The sequence below is a fragment of the Mustela lutreola genome, chromosome X, assembly GCF_030435805.1.
Source record: "Mustela lutreola isolate mMusLut2 chromosome X, mMusLut2.pri, whole genome shotgun sequence".
NCBI classification, from domain to species: Eukaryota; Metazoa; Chordata; class Mammalia; order Carnivora; family Mustelidae; genus Mustela; species Mustela lutreola.
The window spans coordinates 19,467,825-19,492,795 of record NC_081308.1 but is presented as its reverse complement, the minus strand read 5'-3'; the positions used below and the strand labels follow the sequence as shown (position 1 = coordinate 19,492,795).

At 41.7% G+C, this 24,971-nt stretch overlaps 1 protein-coding gene across 4 annotated transcripts in view; it reads left to right on the top strand.

The window, feature by feature from the left end:
- APOO (apolipoprotein O) overlaps positions 1 to 24,971 on the top strand; it is a 60,450-nt gene that overhangs the window by 15,822 nt on the left and 19,657 nt on the right. For 2 of the 4 annotated variants that reach the window (XM_059157764.1, XM_059157762.1), the window contains exons 1-5: positions 11,425 to 11,529; positions 11,796 to 11,903; positions 13,232 to 13,351; positions 15,800 to 15,854; positions 18,998 to 19,093. In XM_059157764.1, coding sequence (XP_059013747.1) covers positions 11,440 to 11,529; positions 11,796 to 11,903; positions 13,232 to 13,351; positions 15,800 to 15,854; positions 18,998 to 19,093 — 469 coding nt within the window. In that variant the 5' untranslated portion in view covers positions 11,425 to 11,439. Of the gene's footprint in view, positions 1 to 11,424; positions 11,530 to 11,795; positions 11,904 to 13,231; positions 13,352 to 15,799; positions 15,855 to 18,997; positions 19,094 to 24,971 lie in introns of those variants that run through there. The other 2 variants (XM_059157763.1, XM_059157765.1) reach the window with 1 other exon arrangement.

Sequence of the window (24,971 nt, the reverse complement as noted above, 5' to 3'; positions counted from 1 at the left end):
TATTATTATTGAAGTATAGTTGACATATAGCGTTTTATTAGTTTCAGGTGTACAACATTGATTCAGCGATTCTATACATTACTCACTGCTCACTGTAATAAATGTAGTTACTATCTGTCACCATACATTATATAATATTATTGGCAATATTGCCTATGTTGTATTTTTCATCTCTATGACTTGTTTTATAGCAGAAGTTTGTACTTCTTAATCCCCTTTATCTTTTTTAAAATTAACATATAATGTATTATTTGTTTCAGGGGTATAAGCCTGTGATTCATCAGTCTTACGCGACAAACAACACTCACTACAACACATATTCTCCCCAGTGTCCATGCCCCAGCCACCCCTTGCTTCCACCCATTCCCCTCCAGCAACCTTCTGTTTTGTGAGATGAAGTGTCTCTTATGGTTTCTCTCTTTAGTTGCGTCTTGTTTCATTTTTTCCTCTTTCCCTATGATCTTCTGCCTTGTTTCTCAAATTCTGCATATCAGTGAGATCATATAATAATTGTCTTTCTCTGATTGACTTAATTCACTTAGCATAATAACCTCTAGTTCCATCCACATCATTGCAAATGGGAAGATTTCTTTTTTTTTTTTTTTAAGACTTTATTTATTTATTTATTTATTTGACAGAGAGATCACAAGTAGGCAGAGAGGCAGGCAGAGAGAGAGAGGGGGAAGCAGGCTCCCTGCCAAGCAGGGAGCCCCATGTGGGGCTTGATCCCTGGACTCCGGAATCATGACCCGAGCTGAAGGCAGCGGCTTTAACCCACCGAGCCACCCAGGCACCCCAAGATTCATTTTTTGATGGCTGCATAATATTCCATTGTATATAGATATACACCACGACTTTATCCGTTCATCTGTTGTTGGACATCTGGGCTCTTCCCATACTTTGGCTATTGTAGACATTGCTGCTATAAACATTGGAGTGCAGGTGCCCTTTTGGATCACTACATTTGTTTTTTTGGGGTACATACCCAAGAGTGCAATTGCTGTGTCATAGGGCAGCTCTATTTACAGTTTTTTGAGGAATCTGCATACTGTTTTGCAGAGTGGCTGCACCAGCTTGCATTCCCACCAGCAGTGTAGGAGGGTTCCCTTTTCTCCACATCCTTGCCAACATCTTGTTAATTTTAGCCATTCTGACTGATGTGAGGTGGTATCTCATTGTGGTTTTGATTTGTACCTCTCTGATACCAAGTGATGTCAAACACTTTTTCATGTTTCTGTTGGCCATCTGGATGTCTTCTTTGCAGAAATATCTGTTGATGTCTTCTGCCTATTGTTTGGATTATTTGTTCTTTGGGTGTTGAGTTTGATAAGTTCTTTTTCTTTTTTAAAGATTTTATTTATTTATTTAGAGAGATCACAAGTAGGCAGAGTGGCAAGGAGAGGTGGGGAGGGGAGCAGGCTCCCTGCTGAGCAGAGAGCCCAGTGCAAGCCTTGATAGCAGGACCCTGGGATCATGACCTGAGCCAAAAGCAAAGGCTTAACCCACTGAGCCACCCAGGCGCCCTTGATAAATTCTTTATAGATTTTGGATACTAGCCCTTTATCTGATATGCCATTTATAAATATCTTCTCCATTCTGTCAGTTCTCTTTTGGTTTTGTTGACTGTTTCCTTTGCTGTGCAAGAGGTTTTTGTCTTGATGAAGTCCTAGTAGTTCATTTTGCCTTTGTTTCCCTTGCCTTTGGAGATGTGTCTAGCAAGAAGTTGCTGTGGCTGAGTTGAAGAGGTTGCTGCCTGTGTTCTTCTCAAGGATTATGATGGATTCCTGTCTCACATTGGGTCTTTCATCCATTTTGAGTTTATTTTTGTGTATGGTTTAAGGAAATGGTCCAGTTTCATTCTTTTGCATGTGGCTGTCCAAATTTATCAACACCATTTATTGAAGAGACTGTCTTCTTTCCATTGGATATTCTTCCCTGCTTTGTTGAAGATTAGTTGGCCGTAGAGTTGAGGGTCCATTTCTGAGTTCTCTGTTCTGTTCCATTGATCTACGTGTCTGTTTTTGTGCTAGTACCATACTGTCTTAATGAGTACAGCTTTGTAATAGAGCTTAAAGTCCGGAATTGTGATGCCACCAGCTTTGGTTTTCTTTTTCAGCATTCCTTTGGCTCTTAGGGGTCTTTTCTAGCTCCATACAAATTTTAGGATTATTTGTTCTAGTTCTGTAAAAAGTTGATGGTATTTTGATAGGAATTGTGTTGAATGTGTACATTGCTCTAGGTAGCATAGTCATTTTCACAATATTTGTTCTTCCAATCCATGAGCATGGAACATTTTTCCATTTCTTTATGTCTTCCTCAATTTCTTTAATGAATATTCTATAATTTTCTGAGTATAGACCCTTTGCCTCTTTGGTTAGATTTATTCCTAGGTGTCTTATGGTTTGGGGTACAATTGTAAATGCGATTGACTCCTTAATTTCTCTCTTCTGTCTCATTGTTCGTGTATAGTAATGCAGCTGATTCCTGTGCACTGATTTTATATCCTGCCACACTGCTGAATTCCTGTATGAGTTCTAGCAGTTTTGTGGTGGCATGTTTTGGGTTTAAGGTATCATATCATCTGCAGAGAGTGAGAGTTTGATGACTTCTTTGCCAATTCGGATGCCTTTTATTTCTTTTTGTTGTCTGATTGCTGAGGCTAGGACTTCTAGTACTATGTTGAATAGCAGTGGAAATAGTGGACATCTCTGCCGTGTTCCCGACCTTAGGGAAAAAGCTCTCAGTGTTTCCCCATTGAGAATGATATTCGCTGTGAGTTTTTCATAGATGGCTTTGATGATACTATGAGGTGTGTACCCTCTATCCCTACACTCTGAAGAGTTTTGATCAAGAAACGATGCTGTACTTTGCCAAATGACTTTTCTGTATCTGTTGAGAGGATCATATGGTTCTTGTTTTTTCTTTTATTAATGTAATGTATTACATTGATTGATTTGTGGATGTTGAACCAACTTTGCAGCCCAGGAATAAATCCTATGTGGTTGAGGTGAATAATGTTCTGTTGGATCCTATTGGCCAGTATCTTGTTGAGAATTTTTACATGCATATTCATCAGGGATACTGGTCTTTTTGGTGGGGTCTTTCTCTGATTTTGGATAAAGGTAATGCTGGCTTCATAGAAGGAGTTTGGAAGTTTTCCTTCCATTTCTATTTTTTGGAACAGTTTCAGAAGACTAGGTATTAATTCTTCTTTAAATGTTTGGTAGAATTCCCTTGGGAAGCCATCCAGCCCTGGAGGCGTGTTTGTTGGTAGTCTTTTAATTACTGCTTCAATTTCCTTGTTTGTTATGGGTCTGTTCAGGTTTCTATTCCTTCCTATTTCAATTTGGTAGTTTATGGGTATCTAGGAATGCATCCATTTCTTCCAGATTGCCTAATTTGTTGGTATATAGTTGCTCATAATTTCTTATAATTGTTGGTACTTCTTCAGTTTTGGTTATAATCGCTCCTCTTTTTCATGATATTATTTAGGTCCTTTCTCTTTTCTGTTTGATAAGTCTGGCCTATTGTTTATCAATCATTAATTCTTTCAAAGAACCAGCTCCGAGTTGTGTTGATTTGTTCTACTGTTCTTTTGGTTTCTATTTCATTGATTTCTGTTCTGATCTTTATTATTTCTCTTCTCCTGCTTGGTTTAGGTTTTATTTGCTATTCTTCCTCTAGCTCCTTTAGGTGTAGGGTTAGGTTGTGTATTTGGGACCATTCTTGTTTCTTGAGAAAGGCTTGTAGTGCTGTATACTTCCTTCTTGGGACTGCCTTTGCTGTATCCCAAAAATTTTCAACAGTTGTGTTTTCATTTTCATTTGTTTCCATGAATTTTTTAAATTCTTCTTTAATTTCCTGGTTGACCCATTCATTCTTTAGTAGGATGCTCTTTAGTCTCCATGTATTTGGGTTCCTTCCAACTTTCCTTTTGTGATTGAGTTCCAGTTTCAAAGCATTATGGTCCGAAAATAGGCAGGGAATGATCCCAATCTTTTGGTACCAGTTGAGACCTTATTTGTGACCCAAGATGTGATCTAGTCTATTCCGTGTGCGCTAGAGAAGAATGTGTATTGTTTTGCTTTGGGATGGAATGTTCTGAATATATCTGTGAAGTCCATGTGATCCAGTGTGTCATTCAAAGGCCTTATTTTCTTGTTGATCTTTTGCTTAGATGGTCTGTCCATTGCAGTAAGGGGGCTGTTAAAGTCCCCTGCTATTATTGTATTGTATTGTATATTGTTGATGTGTTTCTTTGATTTTGTTGTTAATTGGCTTATATAATTAGCTGCTCCCATGTTAAGGGCATAAATATTTACGATTGTTAGATCTTCTTGCTGGATAGACCCTTTAATTATAATAGAGTGTTCTTCCTCATCTCTTATTACAGTCTTTGGTCTAAAATCTAATTTGTCTGATGTAAGGATTGCCACCCCAGCTTTCTTTGATGTCCATTAGCATGGTAAATGGTTTTCCACCCCCTCACTTTCAATCTGGAGGTGTCTTTGGGTCTAAAATGAGTATCTTGCAGATGGCATATTGATGGGTCTTTTTTTTTTTAAAATCTAATCTGATACCCTGTGTCTTTTGGTTGGGGGCATTTAGCGCATTTACATTCAGGGTAACTATTGAAAGGTATGAATTTGGTGCCATTGTTTTGCCTGTAAGATGACTATTATGTATATTGTCTCTATTCCTTTCTGGTCTGTGTTACTTTTTGCTCTCTCTTTGCTTAGAGGACTCCTTTCAGTATTTCTTGCGGGGCTCCATACGTCCTACCTTCCAGAAAGTGGTCGTTTTTCTATTCGTAGAGTTGCAGCTATTCTTTTCTTTGATCTTGGGTTAAGTTGGCAGGTGTTCAGAATGGTTTCATAACTATCTAGCTGAATTCCTGGGACCAGAAGAAATTAAGGTCTCCTGCTCCTCTGCCATCATGGACTCTACTCCTCTTTTTAAAAATATACTATTTATTTAGGTAATCTCTACACCCAGCATAGAGCTCGAACTCACAGCTCCAAGATCAAGAGTCACATGCCCTTCCAACTAAGCCAGCTGGGTGCTCCATGGATATCCAATATTCTCCATCCTAACCATAGTCTATTTTTAAAGTAAATTTGTCAGTGAAGAAAGATAGAAGGATGGGTGATAGACTGAGAATTAGGGGTGGAGGGTATTGATTGTGTTGTGTTTATGATGGAAAGATTTTTATTGAATGTAAATAAATCCAGTAACTTAACTTCTTTAGTCGCTGGCCAGTCACTGTTTATTTTTAAATTAAGGACAATTTTCATTTCATGCTTTCAGATGTTTTTAAAAAGTATGTACATTTGAGTGTTTATACAAACCTAAGTTGAATAACTGTTCCCCAAGCATCTGCTTGTGGAATAGTGGTTTTCTAAATTTGGCTGATTGTGGGAATAGATTCTTGCCCCCCCCCCTTAGACTTACTGAATCAGATACCATGGGGAAATGTGTTGGGATCTCTGCTCCTAAAAAAAAAAGAACCTTCCCCAGGTGATTCTGAAACCTCTTCTGTATGCAGGCTCACAACGTCAGGCTTACATTTTGTCCAAAAGGAAACTGACATATATTTTAAATGAAAGGTCTAATAAGATCATAGTTCTTTAATTTAGGGAGAAAAAAGTGTCACCCTTCTTGAAGGTGGGAGAGACTATATACTGGATTCTCCATAAAGTTTAAAAAGAAAGCAGGTTGTCAGAGTTTGAACCCTACCATTTATGAGCATGCTTGAGTAATTCTGAAAATGGCTTATTTAGCTCGAGATTTTTATTTGTCTTTAAGACAGTTTTACTGGGACACAATCAGAAAGTGATCACGGAGTTACAGAGTCTGGGACAGTGTTTATTTGCAAAACAAGGACAGGTTAGCCTTCTGGGTACCCATTATGAGCTGAGTGTTTATGACCTCACCAGATCCGTATCTTGGCTAACTGTGTCCAAGATCTCCTTTGCTGCTGGAGCTGAAGGCTAAACTCAATCTCAAGCCCACGTGTTTTTTCTTTTTAATTTATTTTTTAAATTGTGACCTGAGCCTTTTTGAGTAAACTCATTAGCTTCCTGGAAACTCTGTAAGGGCAAGGACCATATCTCCTTATATGTTGTGGCATATTTTGCACTGTGCCTGACGTGGAGTATGTGTACAACAAATTTATTTTTGCAATAAAATCATAGTTGACCTCTTCTAATTATTATATTGTTTGTAACCCTGCTTTCCCAGCCAGATTTGTTTTGCTCTCATCAGTCCTTGATGACCTTCACTGAAGAGAGTAAGAAGCAGAAATCCTTAAAGATGGTTGTGGTCTATGCCATTTATGGCACTTCTTGTTAGGCCCGTCCAACCACCTGCAAATCCTAGAGCTCAGTTTCTAATGTTGATGAAAACCCTTTATGGGTTATGTAAAAACAAATGTTGAAAGATGAAGAATCCAAATGTTTAAGTTGGAGAATATACCTTAATAAGGGAGAGTTTAAGATATGTTGCTGGGGAATAGAATCAGACAGAAAGAAAGAAGGATTAGCCACATGAGCCAGGAAACTTGCTGGTACTCCCCTTGAGGTTTGTAAGGCTAAGTGTCACCAACTTACCTTTGTCTGAGTCAGATTTTAGTTTTCCCTGTGACTGAGGTCTCTTGCAGCTGTATTTAAAACCTCAGACCAGTCACCACACTGAGGTCCTTAGTTTGAAATCACCACACTGGGGTCCTTACTTAGAGACCCAACTGTCTGAGTTCCAGGGGAGGCATCTAGTACATTTCAAGGATACATTCCAGAGGATAGGCTGGATCTAAAGCAACAAAGCTGTTGAATCTAGTTATTCTGTACCTGTAGCTTAGAGCTCATTGAAGATGCAGTTCTTAACAGAGTGGGCTTGACTTTGGTCTATAACAAGCCAAACTTATCAAATCTGAACTAGAGCATGTCTAATCCGCTCTTGGAAGGTGCTTTTTTTTTTTTTTAAATTTTTTATTTTTTATAAACATATATTTTTATCCCCAGGGGTACAGGTCTATGAATCACCAGGTTTACACACTTCACAGCACTCACCAAAGCACATACTGGAAGGTGCTTTTGTACCCATTTTCTGAGCCAAGCCATCTGTCCTGGGTAGAGAGTAAACCTTGCAAACAAAGATTCTCAAGTACTATCTCTTGGGACAGTAAGGCCAGGGGTATGCACAGCCTAGAGGTTCCAGCTTCTCATCAGAAAAGGTCCAGAAAAGGCCCCAGGAGGTGTTTTCAGTCTGGTTGTACCATAATGGATGGAGACCCCTCCTGGGGAGAGGATGCCTCTGTGCTCTAGTCTCACACAAGGCAACCCAACAGAAGTGTCCGTTGGAGAAAAGATGATAAAGCCAGAGCTGAAGTGATTTAGTGATCCAGATCCTGGAAGTTGGTTAAGTCTTTCTTCAAGTCCTCTCACTTCCAGATTAGTGGGGTTTTTTTCTTCCTGGAGGAGATAGGAGATTGAAAAATGTTCTTCTTGGGGCGCCTGGGTGGCTCAGTGGGTTAAGCCACTGCCTTCGGCTCAGGTCATGATCTCAGGGTCCTGGGATCGAGTCCCGCATCGGGCTCTCTGCTCAGCAGGGAGCCTGCTTCCTCCTCTCTCTCTCTGCCTGCCTCTCTGCCTACTTGTAATCTCTCTCTGTCAAATAAATAAATAAAATCTTTTAAAAAAATTCTGATATCAAATGGGTTGGCCTGAATACTCAGTATGAGCTCTCACAAGTTACGTTAAATACCTGGTAGGGGCCCCGCCTCCAGAACCCCCATTTGTGATAACACGTGGTCTGGCTGAGGCAGGATGCGGTAGTCACTCCCAAGAGGAGCCCCATTTGATGCCAAAAAGGAAAGGGAACCACCCAGGATGTTGGGTAGTGCACGAGCGTCAGGCTGGTCTGCCTGTGGACCTGGTACTGAGGCTCCTTGTGTGGGTTGCTGTTGCAAAGGTCAGTAGCACCTGGTTTGGTACCACGGTCAGATTCCTTAGGAATCCCCCCTGGCCTCCAGATTCCACTCATATTTCAGCATGGTCTTGGTGCTGCTTAGGCATGCATGGAATTTTTGAGATACGGTTTATGTACAGTGAGATGCACAGTTGTTAGGTTGTACAGATCTTACAGTTAAGAGTTTTAACACATGTAGATACGCCTTCTGTAACCCATACCCCAGTTGAGGCATGGATCATTTCTATCATCCCAGAAAGTTCCCTGCTGCCCTTTCTCAGTAAGTCCATCCCCTCCCCACGCTTCAGTCTCCCTCCCCTAGGCATGACTTTTCTGATTTCTATCACTGTGTATTAGATCCGAGGCCCTGGATTTTTAAAGACATACCGATTTGCTTGAAGTGTGGATGGTGAGAGATGTCAGAAAACGTTCTTTTGAGCCATGCCTGGGAGGGGTGCTACTGGCATCCAGTGGGTAGATGCCAAGGATGTCAGGAAGCATCTAGTGCTCAAGACAGCGCTCACATCAAACAGTGATCCAGGCCAAAGTGTTAATATTGCTGAGGTTGAGAAACCCTGAAGTAAATTATGTGCTCTTGGCAGAGAGAACTGTGGCCCTAGGGAGTGTTAATCTGTAGTTCTCCCAAGTCTTCTGGAGTGAGGGTTATTTTTTCCTGGTTGTTGAGAGCCTTCGGGAAGCTGAAAGGGCAGCTGCAGGAGGAACCTTTCTTGGGTGCTCCCGCCCTCGAGGGCACAGTTCTTGCTGTGGGATGGGAGGGGCCATGGCTTTGGAGGGGGCGGAAGACTGACTGGAGAAGAGGGAGAAAACAACTTGAGCAATAAAGGACCAGGCTTTACTTAATATTGAAATTAGAGAAGTGGATGAAAGGGAAAAATAAAAGTAATCAAGAGTCCAATAAAATGTTACATTTAAAAAGTGAGTAAATTGAGGTTAAAAAGATCAAAGGGAGTAAAAATAATCACTGAGAACAGAAGAAGTAGAAATCTGCATTAAAACAGAAGGCTACAAGGTGAAAAACAAAATATGTGAGAAATAGATTGGATTAAGGATTGAAAGCAGAGAATTTAATTTAATTGAGAATTAAAAAGGTCAGCATAAGGCATTATGTCAAAGAAGGATGAACGTAGGGGCGCCCGGGTAGCTCAGTCAGTTAAGCGTCTGTCTTTGGCTCAGGTTGAGATCCCGGAGTCCTGGAATCTAGCCTTGCATCGGGCTCCCTGTTCGGCAGTGAATCTGTTTCTCTCTGCCCCTCTGCCTGTTTGTGTGCTCTCTCTCTCTCTCTCTCTTGCTCTCTCTCTCTCTCTCTCTTCCTCTCTGTCTCTCTCAAATAAATAAAATCTTTTAAAAAGAATGATGAAGTAGAGGACAGTATGAACCCCAAATGCGTGGGGGCTGCGGTGCTGGATGGGGAGTGGGAAAGGGTGAGGCGCCAGCTCTTGGGATCAAAGTCCAGAGTAAGGCTAGCTGGCTCAGGGGGAAAGTCCCCAGTTCAAGGCAGTGTTGTCGGTAGGTTGTGGAAAGACCCAGGGGGCAGAGAGCACTGAGTTGGCACCTCCAGATACCAGCAGCCTAATAGGCCTCTCTCCTGGGGTGCCAGGAGGGACCACACCAACTGTCAGCAGTAGCTGGTTAAGCTTTACTCTGGAAACAAAAGAAATTTGTAGCAATATTGCCTTGAAATTAAGTCCTTTCAAGGTGAACATTACTATTTCAGGTTATGTTAATTATTTTTAAATCAGTTAAAGTCATAGCCACTCCTCTAAATAGCCTCCAGCTCTTTATTTGCTTCCGAAGTAGGAATTTCTTTTTTTGTGTGTAACCCCAGGCGCACATTTCAACAGACATTTTGTTATGTTTTATTTAGCACGGTATGTTTTATGAATATTGTGGAATAGCCTAGTCTTTCACAATAGCCTAGTCTTGCAGATCTCAGTAATATGATTTCCATGATGCTGAAGCATGCCTACAGAGTTAGAACAGGTCAGCCACTCATTTATTTTCCACCTCTCCTCCATCCATCCATGCGGGCAGTGAAAAGTTACTGCTGCACATTTCTTTTGTGCTAGGCACAGGCAGGGGCAGTAGGGAGACAGAGTAAGACATGGCAGTGTCGCGAAAGGTCTTCCGATCTGTTAGGGAGAACTTGATAGATGTAAATAAATGGATAAATACGAAAAGAAAAGAAAAATGCAGTATAACTCCCTGCTCTGAGGCAGCTGTACAGCAAGACAAAGCAAGGATAGGACATTCCAGGTAGAGGAAGCAGCATAGGTAAACCCAGGAAGCTGGGCAACAGCAGGAGAGAAATCGAGGGAGTTGGTGTGTTGTGGGGAAGGCAGACGCCAGGTGAAAGAAGGTGGTTGCGGTCGCATCATAATGGGCCTTGCTTGGCCGGCAGAAAAGTCTGCATAAAAGATAATAAATAAGGAAGGATCTCAAACTAAGGCTAGAAGATAATCAATTTGCAGTATGGAAAGATCATTCTTTTACATTGTAGTGGTTCGAGTCATCAGAGGGCCAGGTGAGCTGTTAGAATGCTGCTGGAAACAATCCAAGAAAGAAAAGAGGGCTCAAGGGAAGATTGTAGAGCAGGAGCTTAAGTGGAGAGAGTGAGCGGAGGTTGCTGAACAGTCAGAGTTAACAGGACTTGCTGACTGCTAGGCCGGGGTGGTGTGAACGCGACCTCAGTTTCTGACCGGGTTGCCTGGTTGGGTAGTGGCACCACACCTGTGAGGAAGTAGAGGAAGAAGGGACAGGTCTGGGGTCGAGATGCTAGCTGGTCACGTGCCGCGTAAGGTAAGGGGTTACGATAGAAAATAAAGCCTTCTGGGGGCACCTGGGTGGCTCAGGGGGTTAAACCTCTGCCTTTGGCTCAGGTCATGATCCCAGGGTCCTGGGATCCAGCCCCACATTGGGCTCTCTGCTCAGCAGGGAGCCTCCTTCCCCCTCCCCCTCTGCCTGCCTCTCTGCCTACTTGTGATCTCTTTCTCTCTCTGTCAAATAAATAAATAAATAATCTAAAAAAAAAAAAGAAAAGAAAGCCTTCTGACTTGATTCTATAGCACACACCCACCCATCAGGCCAAGTGTGGACTTAGAGGCACAAGACAAGATCGCGATGAGTTGATTTTGGACATGGCTTGCCAAAAAATACAAATGTCCAGGAGTCATTGGATAAGTGGGAGCAATTGGATAAGCGGGAGCTCTGGGCTGGGACTACATTCGCGTTGCAGCCCTGGGTGTGAGTGACCCAGTGAGGGTGGGCAAGGCACGGAAAGATACTGAGCTGGGGAACTTAGTTTGGAGGAGACCAGCTCTGAATGGGAATGGAAAGAGAAAGCTTGTGAAAATTTGGTTATTAGAATTACGGAAATAATCTTCACTCTCTTCAGTGAATCACTAGTTGAGATCATTTCGAAACCTCTTCCACTGTTGGTGGGGGGAGGGTGTTTGTATGTGTGTGAGAGAGATCGAGACTCTTACAGTTTTAAAATCATTCCATAACATTTCTCTGTTATTTTTAAAAGCATGCACACGTGTCTGGGTACGTATCTTTTACTTCACTTGACAGGCTAAGTAGAAAAACTTAGGAACTACTGTCTTGGAAATTAAGGTGAAGGTGACCTGAAATTTTAAGTTTGTGAGTACATGTTTCTTCAAGTTTCCATAAAATTTCAGGAACACATCTGTTTCTCATAAAGCGCAGGAAGCCTTCTAGGGCAGAAGTCGCTGAAGTTATAAATGTGCTCACATTATGCATGTTCAGTTTATTGCATCGAAGAAGGCTTTAAGATTGCTTCTGTGTTTCAGGTAATCCAGAGGGCCGTGGGGCCGGCCAGCCTGAGTCTGCTCACCTTCAAAGTCTATGCGTCACCTAAAAAGGACTCACCTCACAAAGCTTCTGTGAAGGTTAATGAGGTAACATGCCGTTCATGTTGTATATTTTGAACATCTGCTTTAGTTACTATACGAAGTCTACAAATTGTACATCAGGAGATAGGACAGTTTAGAAGACACTTCCAAGTAGAAAGTGGATTTCCCTACAGTTTTTCTTCATGGGAAGCTACTAAAGGGTAGCTTTTTCAACAAACTTTAATGAATGGTAGTTAGCTAAGGGCATAATTAAGGAATATTTCCTAGATTTTTTTTGTGGGGAATCTGCTTGTCACTTCTAAGTGACCCGCCTCATCCAAGACTGCTTTCTTTTTCAGTGTGGTTTTTTTTTTTTTTTTTTTTGAAGATTTTATTTATTTAACAGAACGAGCACAAACCCGGGGAGTGGCAGGCAGAGGGAGAGGGAGAAGTGGGCTCCTGGCTGAGCAGGAAGCCCAATGCAGGGCTCTGTCCCAGGACCCTGGGATCATGACTTGAGCCAAAGGCAGACACTTAACCAACTGAGCCACCTAGGCACCCCTCCAAGACTGCTTTTAAGCCAGGAAAACATTTGCATTTTTCCCTCTCTAAGAAATTAAAGATCTGGGTTCATTCTTCTTGGGCACATTAGAGGCTCATAAGTAGATGCTTAATAAATACTAAATAAATAAAAGAAGAAATCTTCTTTCCATTGTTTACCTTCTTTTTTGTATATACTTCCCACCGATTATTTTGGATATTTGCTCTCTGTTGATTTTAGAGTAAAATGATGTAAAGATCTGCCTTCAGTCATGAACCAGGTTATTTGAATGGTGTTTTCAAAAAGCTAATTAATTTATCTTTTGCCCTTTATACTCTTTCTCAGGCCTTGGGACTGTGGTGTTTTTTGAGGGTGAAGAAGGCAGCCAGCAATGACTATGAGCAGTTTTTCCTCTGGGTGGGGAACAAACCTGCTCTCCTGCTTGGATTAGCACCAGACTGATCATTTGAACTCAGTTTTTGTGTTTTTTTTTTTTACATCTCCTCCCCACTTTAGAGTAATAGAATCCTTTTCCCATACAGTATGTAAGGTGAAATACCAAATGCCAGGATAGAAAATGGATAAGGGGGGGTGTGTTGCTTTGTCTGCTACCACTGGAGTGGGAGGAGGAGAGGGCACTTGATAGTCCTGTCTTCTTGGCCTTGTTCTTACTGATAAATCAGGTTCAAAGATCCTCTGGAATAAGTTTCGGGGGGGATGAAACCCTTAGAGTCACAGCAGTTCCTGAATTATTAGAAAGAGTGATGCTTAACAGTTTGATGATTGATGACATTATCTCGTGACTGTTTGTGCTTTTTAATTTCTTTTTGTTTTGTTTTTTTCATGTATGCAGCTTTCACTCTACTCCGTTCCCGAGGGTCAGTCTAAATATGTGGAAGAGCCAAGGACCCCACTTGAGGAAAGCATTTCACATCTCCGACATTATTGCGAGCCGTATACAAGTTGGTGTCAGGTACAGCTGTTCTGAAAGTGGAGTGACACATTTCTGTTTGGAGTCCAGAGTGAAAAGTCTCTATTGGCTGCATGTTTTCAGAAAAAGGCACAACAGAGGTCTCCAACTTCAGAGGGCCTGACTTAACGGTGTTCATCAGTGCCCTCTCTGAGGGGAGTCGAGAACCCTAGCTTCCTGGTGGTGGCTTTTGCCATCGTTGCAGGGAGAATGGCCCTCCTGCCAGGCAGCGTGTGGCACCTTGACTGGAGAGTGGACTGGTCACTGTCTTGTTGGTCGCAGCTAGGAAGCCATCATTGTCTCCCAGGGGAGGATATGGGGCTGGAACTCTAGTAGAAGGAAGAGGATATAATGTAAGCATTTATATAAAAATTGGGAAGTTTTTTCTCCCCCTCCAGAAAGTGTACACACCAGAGCCATTGTAACAGGAATGGCTACAGAACATTCTGAATGCTCTAATAGGTGACCAAAGAGCTACATACGCAGATGGGCTTCTCTCCCCGCTCAGGTTTTAGATCAGCCTCTTGTGATTATGTTCATGGAAGCATTTCTGCAATTTTTAACATCTGAAATGGAAGATTACAATCTACAGAATGCTCTTGTGGGCTTTGATCTATCAAGTGTTTGCCATACTTGGTCTGGACTTTGAAAATTGATAGCAGATTAGTACAAAGTATGTAGATGTGTGTGATATGGTCTAGCTCTACTTTGCTCGAGATTTACAGACAGAATTTTCATCCAGAGCTTGTCTTAATGTTTTCATTTCCACTCTCTCTGCCAGTGCTGAACTTCTTTTTTATCAATTTAGAAGAAAACAGTAAGCATAGACTCTGTCAGCAATATAAATTAGGCCAGTATACATAAGTATCGTAATCATATTATTGAGTTATGAATATCTAAAGACTTACATAATGTGTTGTAAAAAGCTTAGACTTTATTCTCTTGTACTAGAAGATTTTTTAAGCCATCTGCTGATTAAGATAAGGTCTACAAATTTGTGCAAATATTTTTCTATCATGTAGGCATTGACTGAGGTTATTTTGTACGCTTTTTTTTTTTTTTTTTGGTTATAAAAGTACTTTGTCTCTTAATCTTTCAACCTCAGATTGCTTTTTGTTTTTTACTTTTTCATCTGTGCATGATGCTCAGTGTAGCAAAATACCTCTCTAAATGACAGAATAATTATCAACATGTTTATTTGTACTGCTTCTAAATAAAAAAGCCATTTTGTGATTACAATGGCTTTATTTTTCTTCAGGATGATGCCTTCTTCAATAGAAATATTTCTAATTCCTGGCTCCTTTTTCAGGCCAGTGATTTCTAGCCCCTTTCTTTAAGAATTAATTTAATTTTTCTTTATAGTGAGAAGATTATGCTAACAAAAGAAATAGGTCATCACTGTAGCCATTTATATGTAGTTTTCTTTTTTTATGGGCATAAAATACCAATAATGAATTTTAATGAAGCAGTATTCAGTTTTTAAATTTTTTTTATGTCCACCCCTAAATTCAGTGTTTATTGTTTAAGGGCATTTAATAGTATTAGGATAACTTGTTCTGACTTCGACCAAATTAAACAAAACAAATCCTTTTCCAAGTGGCAACTGGTTCTGATACCTTCTGATGCCCATATGTCTAACTTTGTTTTAGACTTCTTTTTAAAAAGATTTTATTTATTTATGCGAGAGATAGCGAGAGCGAGCGCATGATTGGAAGGGGGCAGAGGGAGAGGGAGAAGCAGGCTTCCCGCTGAACAGGGATCCCCACACAGGACTTGATCCCGAGATCATGACCTGAGTTGAAGGCAGATGCTTAACTGACTGAGCCACCCAGGTGCCCCATTGTAGACTTCTTGAGGTGGAATACGTTCTAGCTAGTCCATTGTTTTCTTTAGGTTATATGATGTTCATGTACAAAGCCATTTTATTTTTGTTGTTGTTAAGAGAATGTTAGTACTTCATTTGTTCCAGGATTAGGCTAAGTGTCTCTCAAAACTTGGATATAGACTCCTTTGTCCCATTCAAGATGGTCATTCCTGCTTCAGAAGGGCAGTTTTTAGATACAGACTCTAAAATCATGACATATCAGGAAATAGACTTAATATGAAAGAGATTGCGTCTCACAGGGAGGGGATTGCCACTTCCGTTATCAAGGAGATTGATTTTTGTCCATTCTCTTGAATTTAACAGAAAAAAAAAAGGCTGGGTTGTTGAAATCACTCTGCTTGGAATGTTTGCTTCCTGTGACAATACTAAACTGCTCTGCTGAGCAATTTGCAGTGAAGGGGAAATTACACAAGAGAAAAAGAACACAGAAAAACCCAGATAGACAATATATCCCTTTGTCCAAAAAGTGTTAATAACATGATAATTTATACGGTAAAGACAAATATATTTCTTGTTACTTTCTAATCAGCCTATCCTTCTCATTCATTTTCTTTTCACCTTTTTAGGAAACGTACTCCCAAACTAAGCCCAAGATGCAGAGCTTGGTTCAATGGGGGTTAGGTAAGTTGATCTTTAATTGGGCATAATCAGTTTCTTCATTAACATTGGATTCTTTAACCAGGATACCATGGATGGGATCCAGGAGATCTGGGAATTCCTTGAAATTGAATGCAGAATATTAGAACTATGTGGATTTTTCTGGAAAGAAGTTCTCTTGTATTCATCAGATTTCAGAGTACTAGTGTCCCCCAACATTTGGGAAGTCTGTTCAAGATCATTGGGATTGCTGGGCTAACAAGTTCAGATACACTGGATGTTTTTTCCTAAAATCTAATTCCAGGTGCAGTGTCATCGACTAACACTAACCCCCACTAACTCATCAGTAGGTTTTCGGAATCAGGATAGCTTATCTGTATGGCTGTTAATACACATTACAGAAATTTAGAGGCTGGAAGAAACTGGGCTGGTGTGCCTAGGAAAGGCCTTACTGCATGGAGTAGTGTTCTTAGATTTTTCTCATTGGGTTTTTATTGTCCTTGATTGTTTTCCATATCCACTTATCCTATACACTCGTAAACTGGGTTCACAGTCTATATTCTGACTCATCTCCTTCAGACACTGGTGAATTAATGGACATTGAGCATGTTTCATTCCTTTTGCTGGGCATCTCAGCAAAGAAAAACTCCTATTTTTAAAAGCGTTTGCTTCCATGACTGAATAAAACAAACACGAATATAGTTTATTTCCTTCCAGAGATCATCAGGTATTGACGGGCTGATACAGGATATTAACACCCGTGAATAATATGTATGTTAATAAGTAACATCTTCGTTTTATTAATTTCATCAGCACTTACTTAGTTTTTATTACATGCCAGGAACTAGTCTGAGTGCTTTAAAATATTAATTTATGTATAATCTTCATAACCCTGATAGATAGGTGCTTTTATTACCTTCATGTTTTAATCTGAGGAAACTCAAAAACTCCGGATCTCTTGTCATGAAGGGCTTTGCATTGTTACCTATCACTTCCCGTCGATTCACAGCAATAGGCATTATTAGCAACCTAAGTCTTGTTTGTCTTCTCTTGGACTGGTTACTGCAAAAGCTTTTAAGAAACATTCCATTATGAGTTGCGCTGTTGTCTGCCAAGGCGGTCCGTCCATTTCCCGGCAGTCCTAGCCAGGACACCGTACCAGGAGCCGGGCTGGGGCTTCAATGCAGCCTTTTAGCGTACCTTCTTTCCCATTTCTCTGTGATTTACCCACTTCAGCTCAGCTCACCAAGGCCATCTGGGTGGCCTCCTATCAAGTGTTCTGTGTGCACGTCTCGAATTGAAAACACTGCACCGGTTGGCAAAAATAAAGGGAAGTAGAAAATTGCTTCAGATGACCCAGACAAAGAGTTGGAAAGTGAAAACTAAGTTAAAGGCAGAATAAGTCAAAGGCCAGCCAGGAATTCGTGCAAACATCACAAGCCCTATAGTAGTGTTTAAAATGATCACCATATTTCCCAAACAGCCAGGAAAAGGAAAACTAGCCTGTGTTTATTCTTTTCTGGGGGAGAGAATTACCGAGCATTCCAGTCAGTTCGGTTCCGCAGACATTTGTGAAGTCAGCCTCATGGCAGGCATGGACAGTCACAGCTGATTCAGATAACGGTCACGACCACTGAGGGCCATGTAATACATTTTCAACAGTAGTGCAAATCCAGAGAAAGTCACAGGCCACCTTTTTTTCTTTTTCTTTTTTTAAAGATTTTATTTATTATTTATGTGACAGACAGAGATCACAAGTAGGCAGAGAGGCAGGCAGGGAGAGAGGGGGAAGCAGGCTCCCTGCTGAGCAGAGAGCCCGATGTGGGGCTCGATCCCAGGACCCTGGGATCATGACCTGAGCCGAAAGCAGAGGCTTTAACCCACTGAGCCACCCAGGTGCCCCTCACAGGCCACTTTTGAAGGTACAGAGGAAGGAGATGAGTTTAATAGGGTTTGCAGGGCGGGGAAAAGTCAGGGAAGGATTTCTGAGTTGAATCTTAGAGTAGAGTCAGCCACACCAAGACATGGGGGTGGAACTTAGGCATCATTCCACACGGAGGGCACAGCATGATCAGGGCTTGGAGGAGTGACTCGGTGTTTCCTGAGCCGGAAACTGGAAGCACATAGAGAGTGCTGAAGATGGGGTTGAGACAGACATGAAGGGTTTTGAAGTTAACAGCCTCTCTGAAACCCATTTTTTAGTTCATTTGGTATCCGTCAGCACCTAGCAGTGCTTTCGGTAAACAGCTGTTGGATGAACATGGACTGTTTCCGCTGAGGGAAAATAACATAGAAGTCCAACCAGTGAACCATTCAGGAGCATATGTTCTCCTTGAGGAGGCATACAATACACACGTGAGTAATTACACACAGCGTGCTCTATAGGATTGCATACCAAATGATGGTACCGAGAATAAATATGATGGGACTTTAGTGGAGAGAGAGGCGTGGGCTGAGGAGTCTAGGAAAGGTTTTTCCGAGAGGGTTAGGAATGCAGATGGCTCTTACTTGGTGGGATTGGCTCAGTGGATGGGAGAGGAGTCATCATTCCGATGAGGTCATAAGGCATGCTCAGGCAGGGTACCTAGGCTCACGTGCTGCATTTCTTTGTGTTTATCTCTCACCAGTGACTATTTCCCTCAAATATGTGCACTAAAAGTTTCCTACATTGTTCAGATTGATTCTCTTCTTGATTTCAAATCATGAATTCAGATGGCAAAGGATACGTTTTTCCCTAAGCCTCATGTATTTGGTTCCTGAGTTTCAGAGAGCAAGCAGCAGAGCTTCAGGATAGCGGCAGATCTCTCCAAATCTATTCCGTCTCTGTGTCTGGAAGACAAGGAATCCCTATATTGGTATTTCTCCCCCTGTGCATAGTTAACTCAGATCTGTTGCATTCAGGAGTATGAAGGTAGTCTAACATGACTTTCCTGTCAGTAGGTCATCAAACCAGAAGTGTTTGAAAATTGGCTACTTGCTATGTGAATAATAAAGCATATTTATCACCTAAAAAGAATGTGTTTAAAAAAAGCATATTAGCATAAAGCAAAGAACACACTATTTGAGAAGTGTTTGATACTATATGTACTAGTTATGTGTAAGATTTTTTTGGTTTGTTTCTTAATGGGCAATTTATAGAACAGTTTCCTGGTCTGATTCTGTTGTAGGCAGCTATGACTATCTCCAAAATGCACCTCCTGGATTTTTTCCAAGACTTGGTGTTATCGGTTTTGCTGGCATTGTTGGACTTCTTTTGGCTAGAGGTAGGTGCACTTTTATGGGTTTTTTTTTAAAACCGCTCATAAGGAAGAGATAAGATAGATACTCGGTTCTTTCTTTTTATTTGCCAGTTGTCAGAATAATGAGTTGGTTCCTAACATATGACTTTCTTAATATATAATTGATAAGGTTGTTTTCTCCAGTGTGTTTGATTTTAGACATACATAGAAATTATAAAAATATGAAATGGAAGAAATTATATACCCCTGGTTGAAAGGATAATATAGTTATGTCCTTTATAGGCACATTTACTTGATCAAATTTCCATCTTTCTTTGTTACAGAAAGAGTGAATTTTTGTTAACCACACGTCTGTTACACCTGAGACTCTGTTTCTATTGTTTTTCACTATTGAAATCAGGCTATTAATCACAGTAAATAGAACAGTGATTTTGTAGGGATTTTATGAATTTCTTGATGTGTCTGTCATAGCTTCAGTTACCAGTGATGATACAAAAAATTTGAAAACACTTAAAAGCTAATAAATGTCACCTGAAATGTGTTACTACACTATACTGCTGGATTCCAAACATTCATAGGAAATAAAGGATGACAAGGTACTTCACTATAATGAGATCAGTTTGTTATAAACTACTGAGGTTTCACTGATTATAAAATTCAGACTTTACAAAAATTCCTAAAATGGAGAGTTTATGAACCCTGCAATCAGACCCTCATAAAAGATTAACTATTGTGGGGCGCCTGGGTGGCTCAGTGGGTTAAGCCGCTGCCTTCGGCTCAGGTCATGATCTCAGGGTCCTGGGATCGAGTCCCGCATCGGGCTCTCTGCTCAGCGGGGAGCCTGCTTCCTCCTCTCTCTCTCTCTCTGCCTGCCTCTCTGCCTACTTGTGATCTCTCTCTGTCAAATAAATAAATAAAATCTTAAAAAAAAAAAAAGATTAACTATTGTGACTCCTTCGGTACCCATTCCTCCAATTTTAAAAAGCTTTTTCTGTACATGCCTTATCTATTATTTTAGTCTGGAGGCAGGTGGCACTGGTGCCCCTCCCTCAGCCTGTGGAACAAACTCCTATCATAGTGTCTGTGCCCTCCTCCCATCCTGTGCAGAATATATAAGAATTAAAGTTAGAGTTCATTTTTACTAACCAGCTGCGAAAGTTGAACCAACTACCCGCCCCACCACCCCACCGCAAACATTTTCCCCCTCCTTTCTGTAAAGCTGTCCAAAAAAGCATTCCTGTGTTACTTAGATAGCGTTTGAAATTTATAAAGATCTCAGGGCCAGGCTGTTGGAATCTTGGCTACTGCTAGGGAGCCAGGAATGTGGAATCAAGTGAGATTAGCTCTTCCCCGCCCCCGCCACCCCCATGGTGAGAGCATGGCCCTAAAGCATGGTTCCTGTGCTGTGCTGTCTAGTGTTTATCCCCCTGCATGACCACTGGGTGACCATCCTAAGGAGAACTGGGGACTTTGCTTTCCCGGGCAAAACAGCAGCAGCAGGACACACACTCCTGCGGGTTCTAGTCCTCCATTTTTGCTTGCTGGTTTATCTTTTCCTTTTCTCAGGAGGGCTCAGTAGCATTAAAATAATGTAAAACCCCAATTCTTTTTCAAGAAAGAACACATGGGGGCACCTGGTTGGCTCAGTCCGTTAAGCCTCCAGCTCTTCGTTTCCCCTCAGGTCCTGGTCTCCTGGGTTGTGAGATCAAGGCCTGCGTCAGGCTCCGTGCTCAGTGGGAGTCTGTTTGGATATTCTTCCCTCTGCCCTTCCCCTCCTTGCTCTCACGCGCTTTCTCTGTCTCTGAAATAAATATATAAATCTTAAAAAAGAACTATATGGGCACACACACATTCGTGCACAAATATTCAATAACGGGTCTTTTCCTCGGGGCTGGGGTAGAAAGGCGTGCAGTGAACAATGTCAGGTGATCACTGAATAAGATGGGCGGGACGGCGAGCATATCTAGTGGGGGTCTGGAGTGCTTTGCACCCCCCTCCAGGCAGAGTTTCTTTTCTTTTCTTCTTTTTTTTTTTGGTTTAACGTCTACAAATTTTTATTTTTTAATAAAAATTGTATGTTTTTAAGGTGTATGACATGATGTTTTGATATACATATATGTATACATATGCATAGTGAAATGAATACTCTGGTCAAGCTATTTAACATGCCTTCTATCATAGTTACCTTTTTTTTTTTTAAGATGAAAGCACCAATAATCTCTCTTAGTAAGTCTCCAGGACTCAGTATTGTTAGCCATGGCCATCATGGTCTACATTACTCTCTAGACTTACTCATTCTGCATAACTGCGACTTTGTACCCTGTAACCAGCATCTCTCCATCTCCACCCCACCTCTTCCGGTAGCCACACTTCTACTGTCTGCTTCTATGCATTTGACTCTTTTAGATTCCAGATTGTCAGTGAGATTGTGCAGGTTTTGTTTGGCTTATTTCACATAGTATAATGTAGTATAATGTCCTCTGCGTTCATCCATGTTATTACAGGTGGCAGGGTCTCCTTTTTCAAAGCCGAATAATATTCCATTCATATAGGTATCACAATTTCTTTACTTCCTCATCCCTTGACGCTTAGGTTGTTTCCATGTCTTGGCTCTTGTGACTAATGCTCCAGTGAACACGAACGTGCAGGTATCTGTTTGAGATACTGACTTCATTTCCTTTGGGTATATACCCAGAAGAGAGATTGCTGGGTCATAAGGTAGAGTTTCTTGAGCATAAATGCTAAGGTAGTGCTCCTCATTTGATGAGAATGGCCATGACTGGTGGTGATAAGAGACACCTCTCTAGGAGGTGAGTGGGTGATCATTCCGAGGATGTGGACTCAGCCAGGTCACTCAAGGGTGGCAGGTGGTCGTTGCCCACTATCATTGGCTTCTGGTGGCTCCTCCCCCACATCCTTCCTCAAGTTTTGGAGCCCCCAGCTCATTGAGTGAACCATTAGGAGCTGGAGGCCCAAGAGCTGCTGCTTACCAGTTTTTTGCGAATGACCCAGAAATGGCTGGTTGTCAGGTGTGCTATCCTTTACTTGGTCCTCACCTATATGAGCTCCAAGTGTATAGGTGGGACCCCAGGGATAAAAACATTGTGTTCTAGAATAATTGTATCCTTTCAATCAAGGCAGTAAGACAAGAAGAGAAACATGAAATTATTACGAGTCTAGTTGATAACATTTGTTTTGTCTCCTATGGCTCTAGTTCCATCTTTGGAGATATGTCTGTTTAGAGTTTAAAACCAGTAAACAGCACTTAGGTTATTTTGTGTGTTACTAACATACATTGCCCTAGCGTCTATCCATGGCCCACGTGAAGAGCCCTGCACCTCTTGGCAGACACTCTCTAGGTCCAATTTCATTTCTAGAGGTGTCTCCTGTTCCACCCTCTATTGGTTTTCTGAACCTTATTCTCAGGCTTCCCTGGTTCTCCGTGCTGCTCCCTCTCCTGCCATTCCCCTTTGCCCAGGGCTCTACCTGCGGCACAAGGGTATAAGAGCAGCTGTCTTCAGGGATCTTAAACAGGCCAGCTTCAGTCAGTTGTCGCTGATAAAATCCAAAGTCAGAGAGGTGAGTGGTGTTGAAACAAGAAAGGAATTTATTTCAGTGAGGCCAACACCCAGAAGACAGTGGACTAGAGACTATCTCCAAAGTGCCGAAAATGCTTCCAGGTTTATGTAAGGGCAATGTGGGGCAAAGGTAAGTGCAGGTAGTCAGTGGAGGTCAAGTCCATCGTTGTCTTGGAGTCAGTCACGTGTGGTTCCTACTGACTCAGGGCAGTCCTTACTAATCGAGGGAGGGGGTAGGTTTGGTTCCCACCAGGGGACGTTTTGCACACAGGGTCTTTTGCCCGAGTTAAAGGAGAAGCTGGAAAGGGAGATTTCAGCATTTAGAAAGTGCAGACTGAGAGGTGCCTACTGGCTCAGTCGTTAGAGCAGGTGACTCTTAATCTCACGGTTGTAGTTCAAGCCGCATGTTGGGTGTAGAGATTACTTAAAAATAAAATCTTAAAAATTTTTCAGAAAGTGCAGACTGAGATAAAAATGGAGGTAGTTAATCTTTCATATACCCCCTTGCGGTCTGGACTAAGACTCAGCTCTGTGGTGGTCTTGGGACATGGCTCCATTGCTCTCCTGGGTCTGTCCTCCTTTTGGGGGGTTCCATGTCCTCTTTTCCTTGGTTTGCTCTGCCATGTTCTTGAACTACATGCTCAAGTAACTTTCAAAAAAGCCCATGTTGGGCTTTAACCCACTGAGCCACCCAGGTGCCCCAGTCTTAAGTGTTCTGAACTTCCAGGGTGGTGTGGCTGCCTGTAGATGCCTCATTCCTAGTTGGGCATTTTTGTAGCTTGCAACCTTCAGCTGTAGGGATGTAATCTGGTTTGTATTTCTTTGAAAATTTACTCTCGGGGCACCTGGGTGGCTCCATCGTTAAGCATCTGCCCTTAGGCTCAGGTCATGAACCCAAGGCCCTGGGATCGAGCCCCGCATTGGGCTCCCTGCACAGCAGGAAGCCTGCTTCTCCCTCTCCCACTGCTTATGTTCCTGCTCTTGCTGTCTCTCGTTCTCTGTCGAATAAATAAAATCTTTAATAAAAAAAAGAAAATTTACTCTCATTCTTTCTCCTTTCTGAATTAGCAATGAAGCTGTTTAAGTGACCCTGTTTGTCTCTTTTATTTTCTTGTTCATTTTATTCCTTTTGATTTGATTGTTTTTACGTTTGTCATTTCTAAGTAGCTCTTTCTTGTTCTTTGATTATCTCCTTTTCATGGAACCTTTTTTTCTTTTAATGTAGTAGCTGATTAAGTTGATTCAACCATACTTAATAACAGGTGTATTTTTGTTTTTAAGATTTTTTGTTGCCTGAAGTGTCATTTTTTTCCTTTCTTGCTTGTATCAATCTCACCTTTTATGCTGCAGGCCTTCCTCAAATGACTAGTGGTTATTGGTTATACAGTCAAGTAGAAGAGCAAGGCGATTGAAATGCTAATAAGAATTTTTTGTGCATAGATGGGGCTTACTGGCCAGTAGGTTCTACCTCAGGGTGAGCTGAAAGGGAACTGACTTTATACAGAGGGTGCCTATACCTGAGGCCATTTCGGGGAAAACTCTGCTCTTGGGTACAACACTCACATGTACACACACACTGGCTGTCTTGGTTCTCAGCAGAAAATTTATGGCATTTCTTTAGAGATACTTCTTTTTTTTTTTTTTTTTTTTTTTTTTTTAGAGTAGGCTCTGTACCCAGCATGGAGCCTAATGCAGGACTTAAACTCACCCTGAGATCAAGACCTGAGCTGAGCTCAAGAGTCAGATGCTTAACTGACTGAGCCCCTGGAGCGCCCCTCTTTAGAAATACTTCTCCCCCTTTGTAAAAGTTTGGCTGGACAGACTGCCTGGCCACAGATAGTTTTGCACCAAGATGGCACGGAGGAAGGAGAGAATCACCCCTAGGCTCTGCACAGGGCTTGCATTTGTGTCCGTCCGTAGCCCCCACATCCCCCCGCCTCCCTCCCTCTTGATCCTTGGCTGCCCTCGCCGCCCACAGTACCTGCCAGCTCTGGGCTGCCGAGGACCTGCTGCTTCGTCCTTGGGACGTCATAGCTGTGTGTCCTCTTGCTTCTGTCCACTCTGTTTTCTGTAAGTTGGATGACACTTCTTCTTTCCCAGTGGCCCCTCCACCCATTTCCTCTTCACTGCAGGTTTATTACCTGTTTTTTATTCTTTTACTGTTATTTTCATGGAGTATTAGAAAGGAGAGGAGAGCAAGGCTTGTGTTGAGTCCTTAAATAGGAAATCAGTTTACTATAAAAAAACATAAACCTTGGAGACCAAAGTGCCATGTGCTTCTTTTCAGAACGTTCTTTATTTTTGCTCCCTTAGCAGTGGTGGTT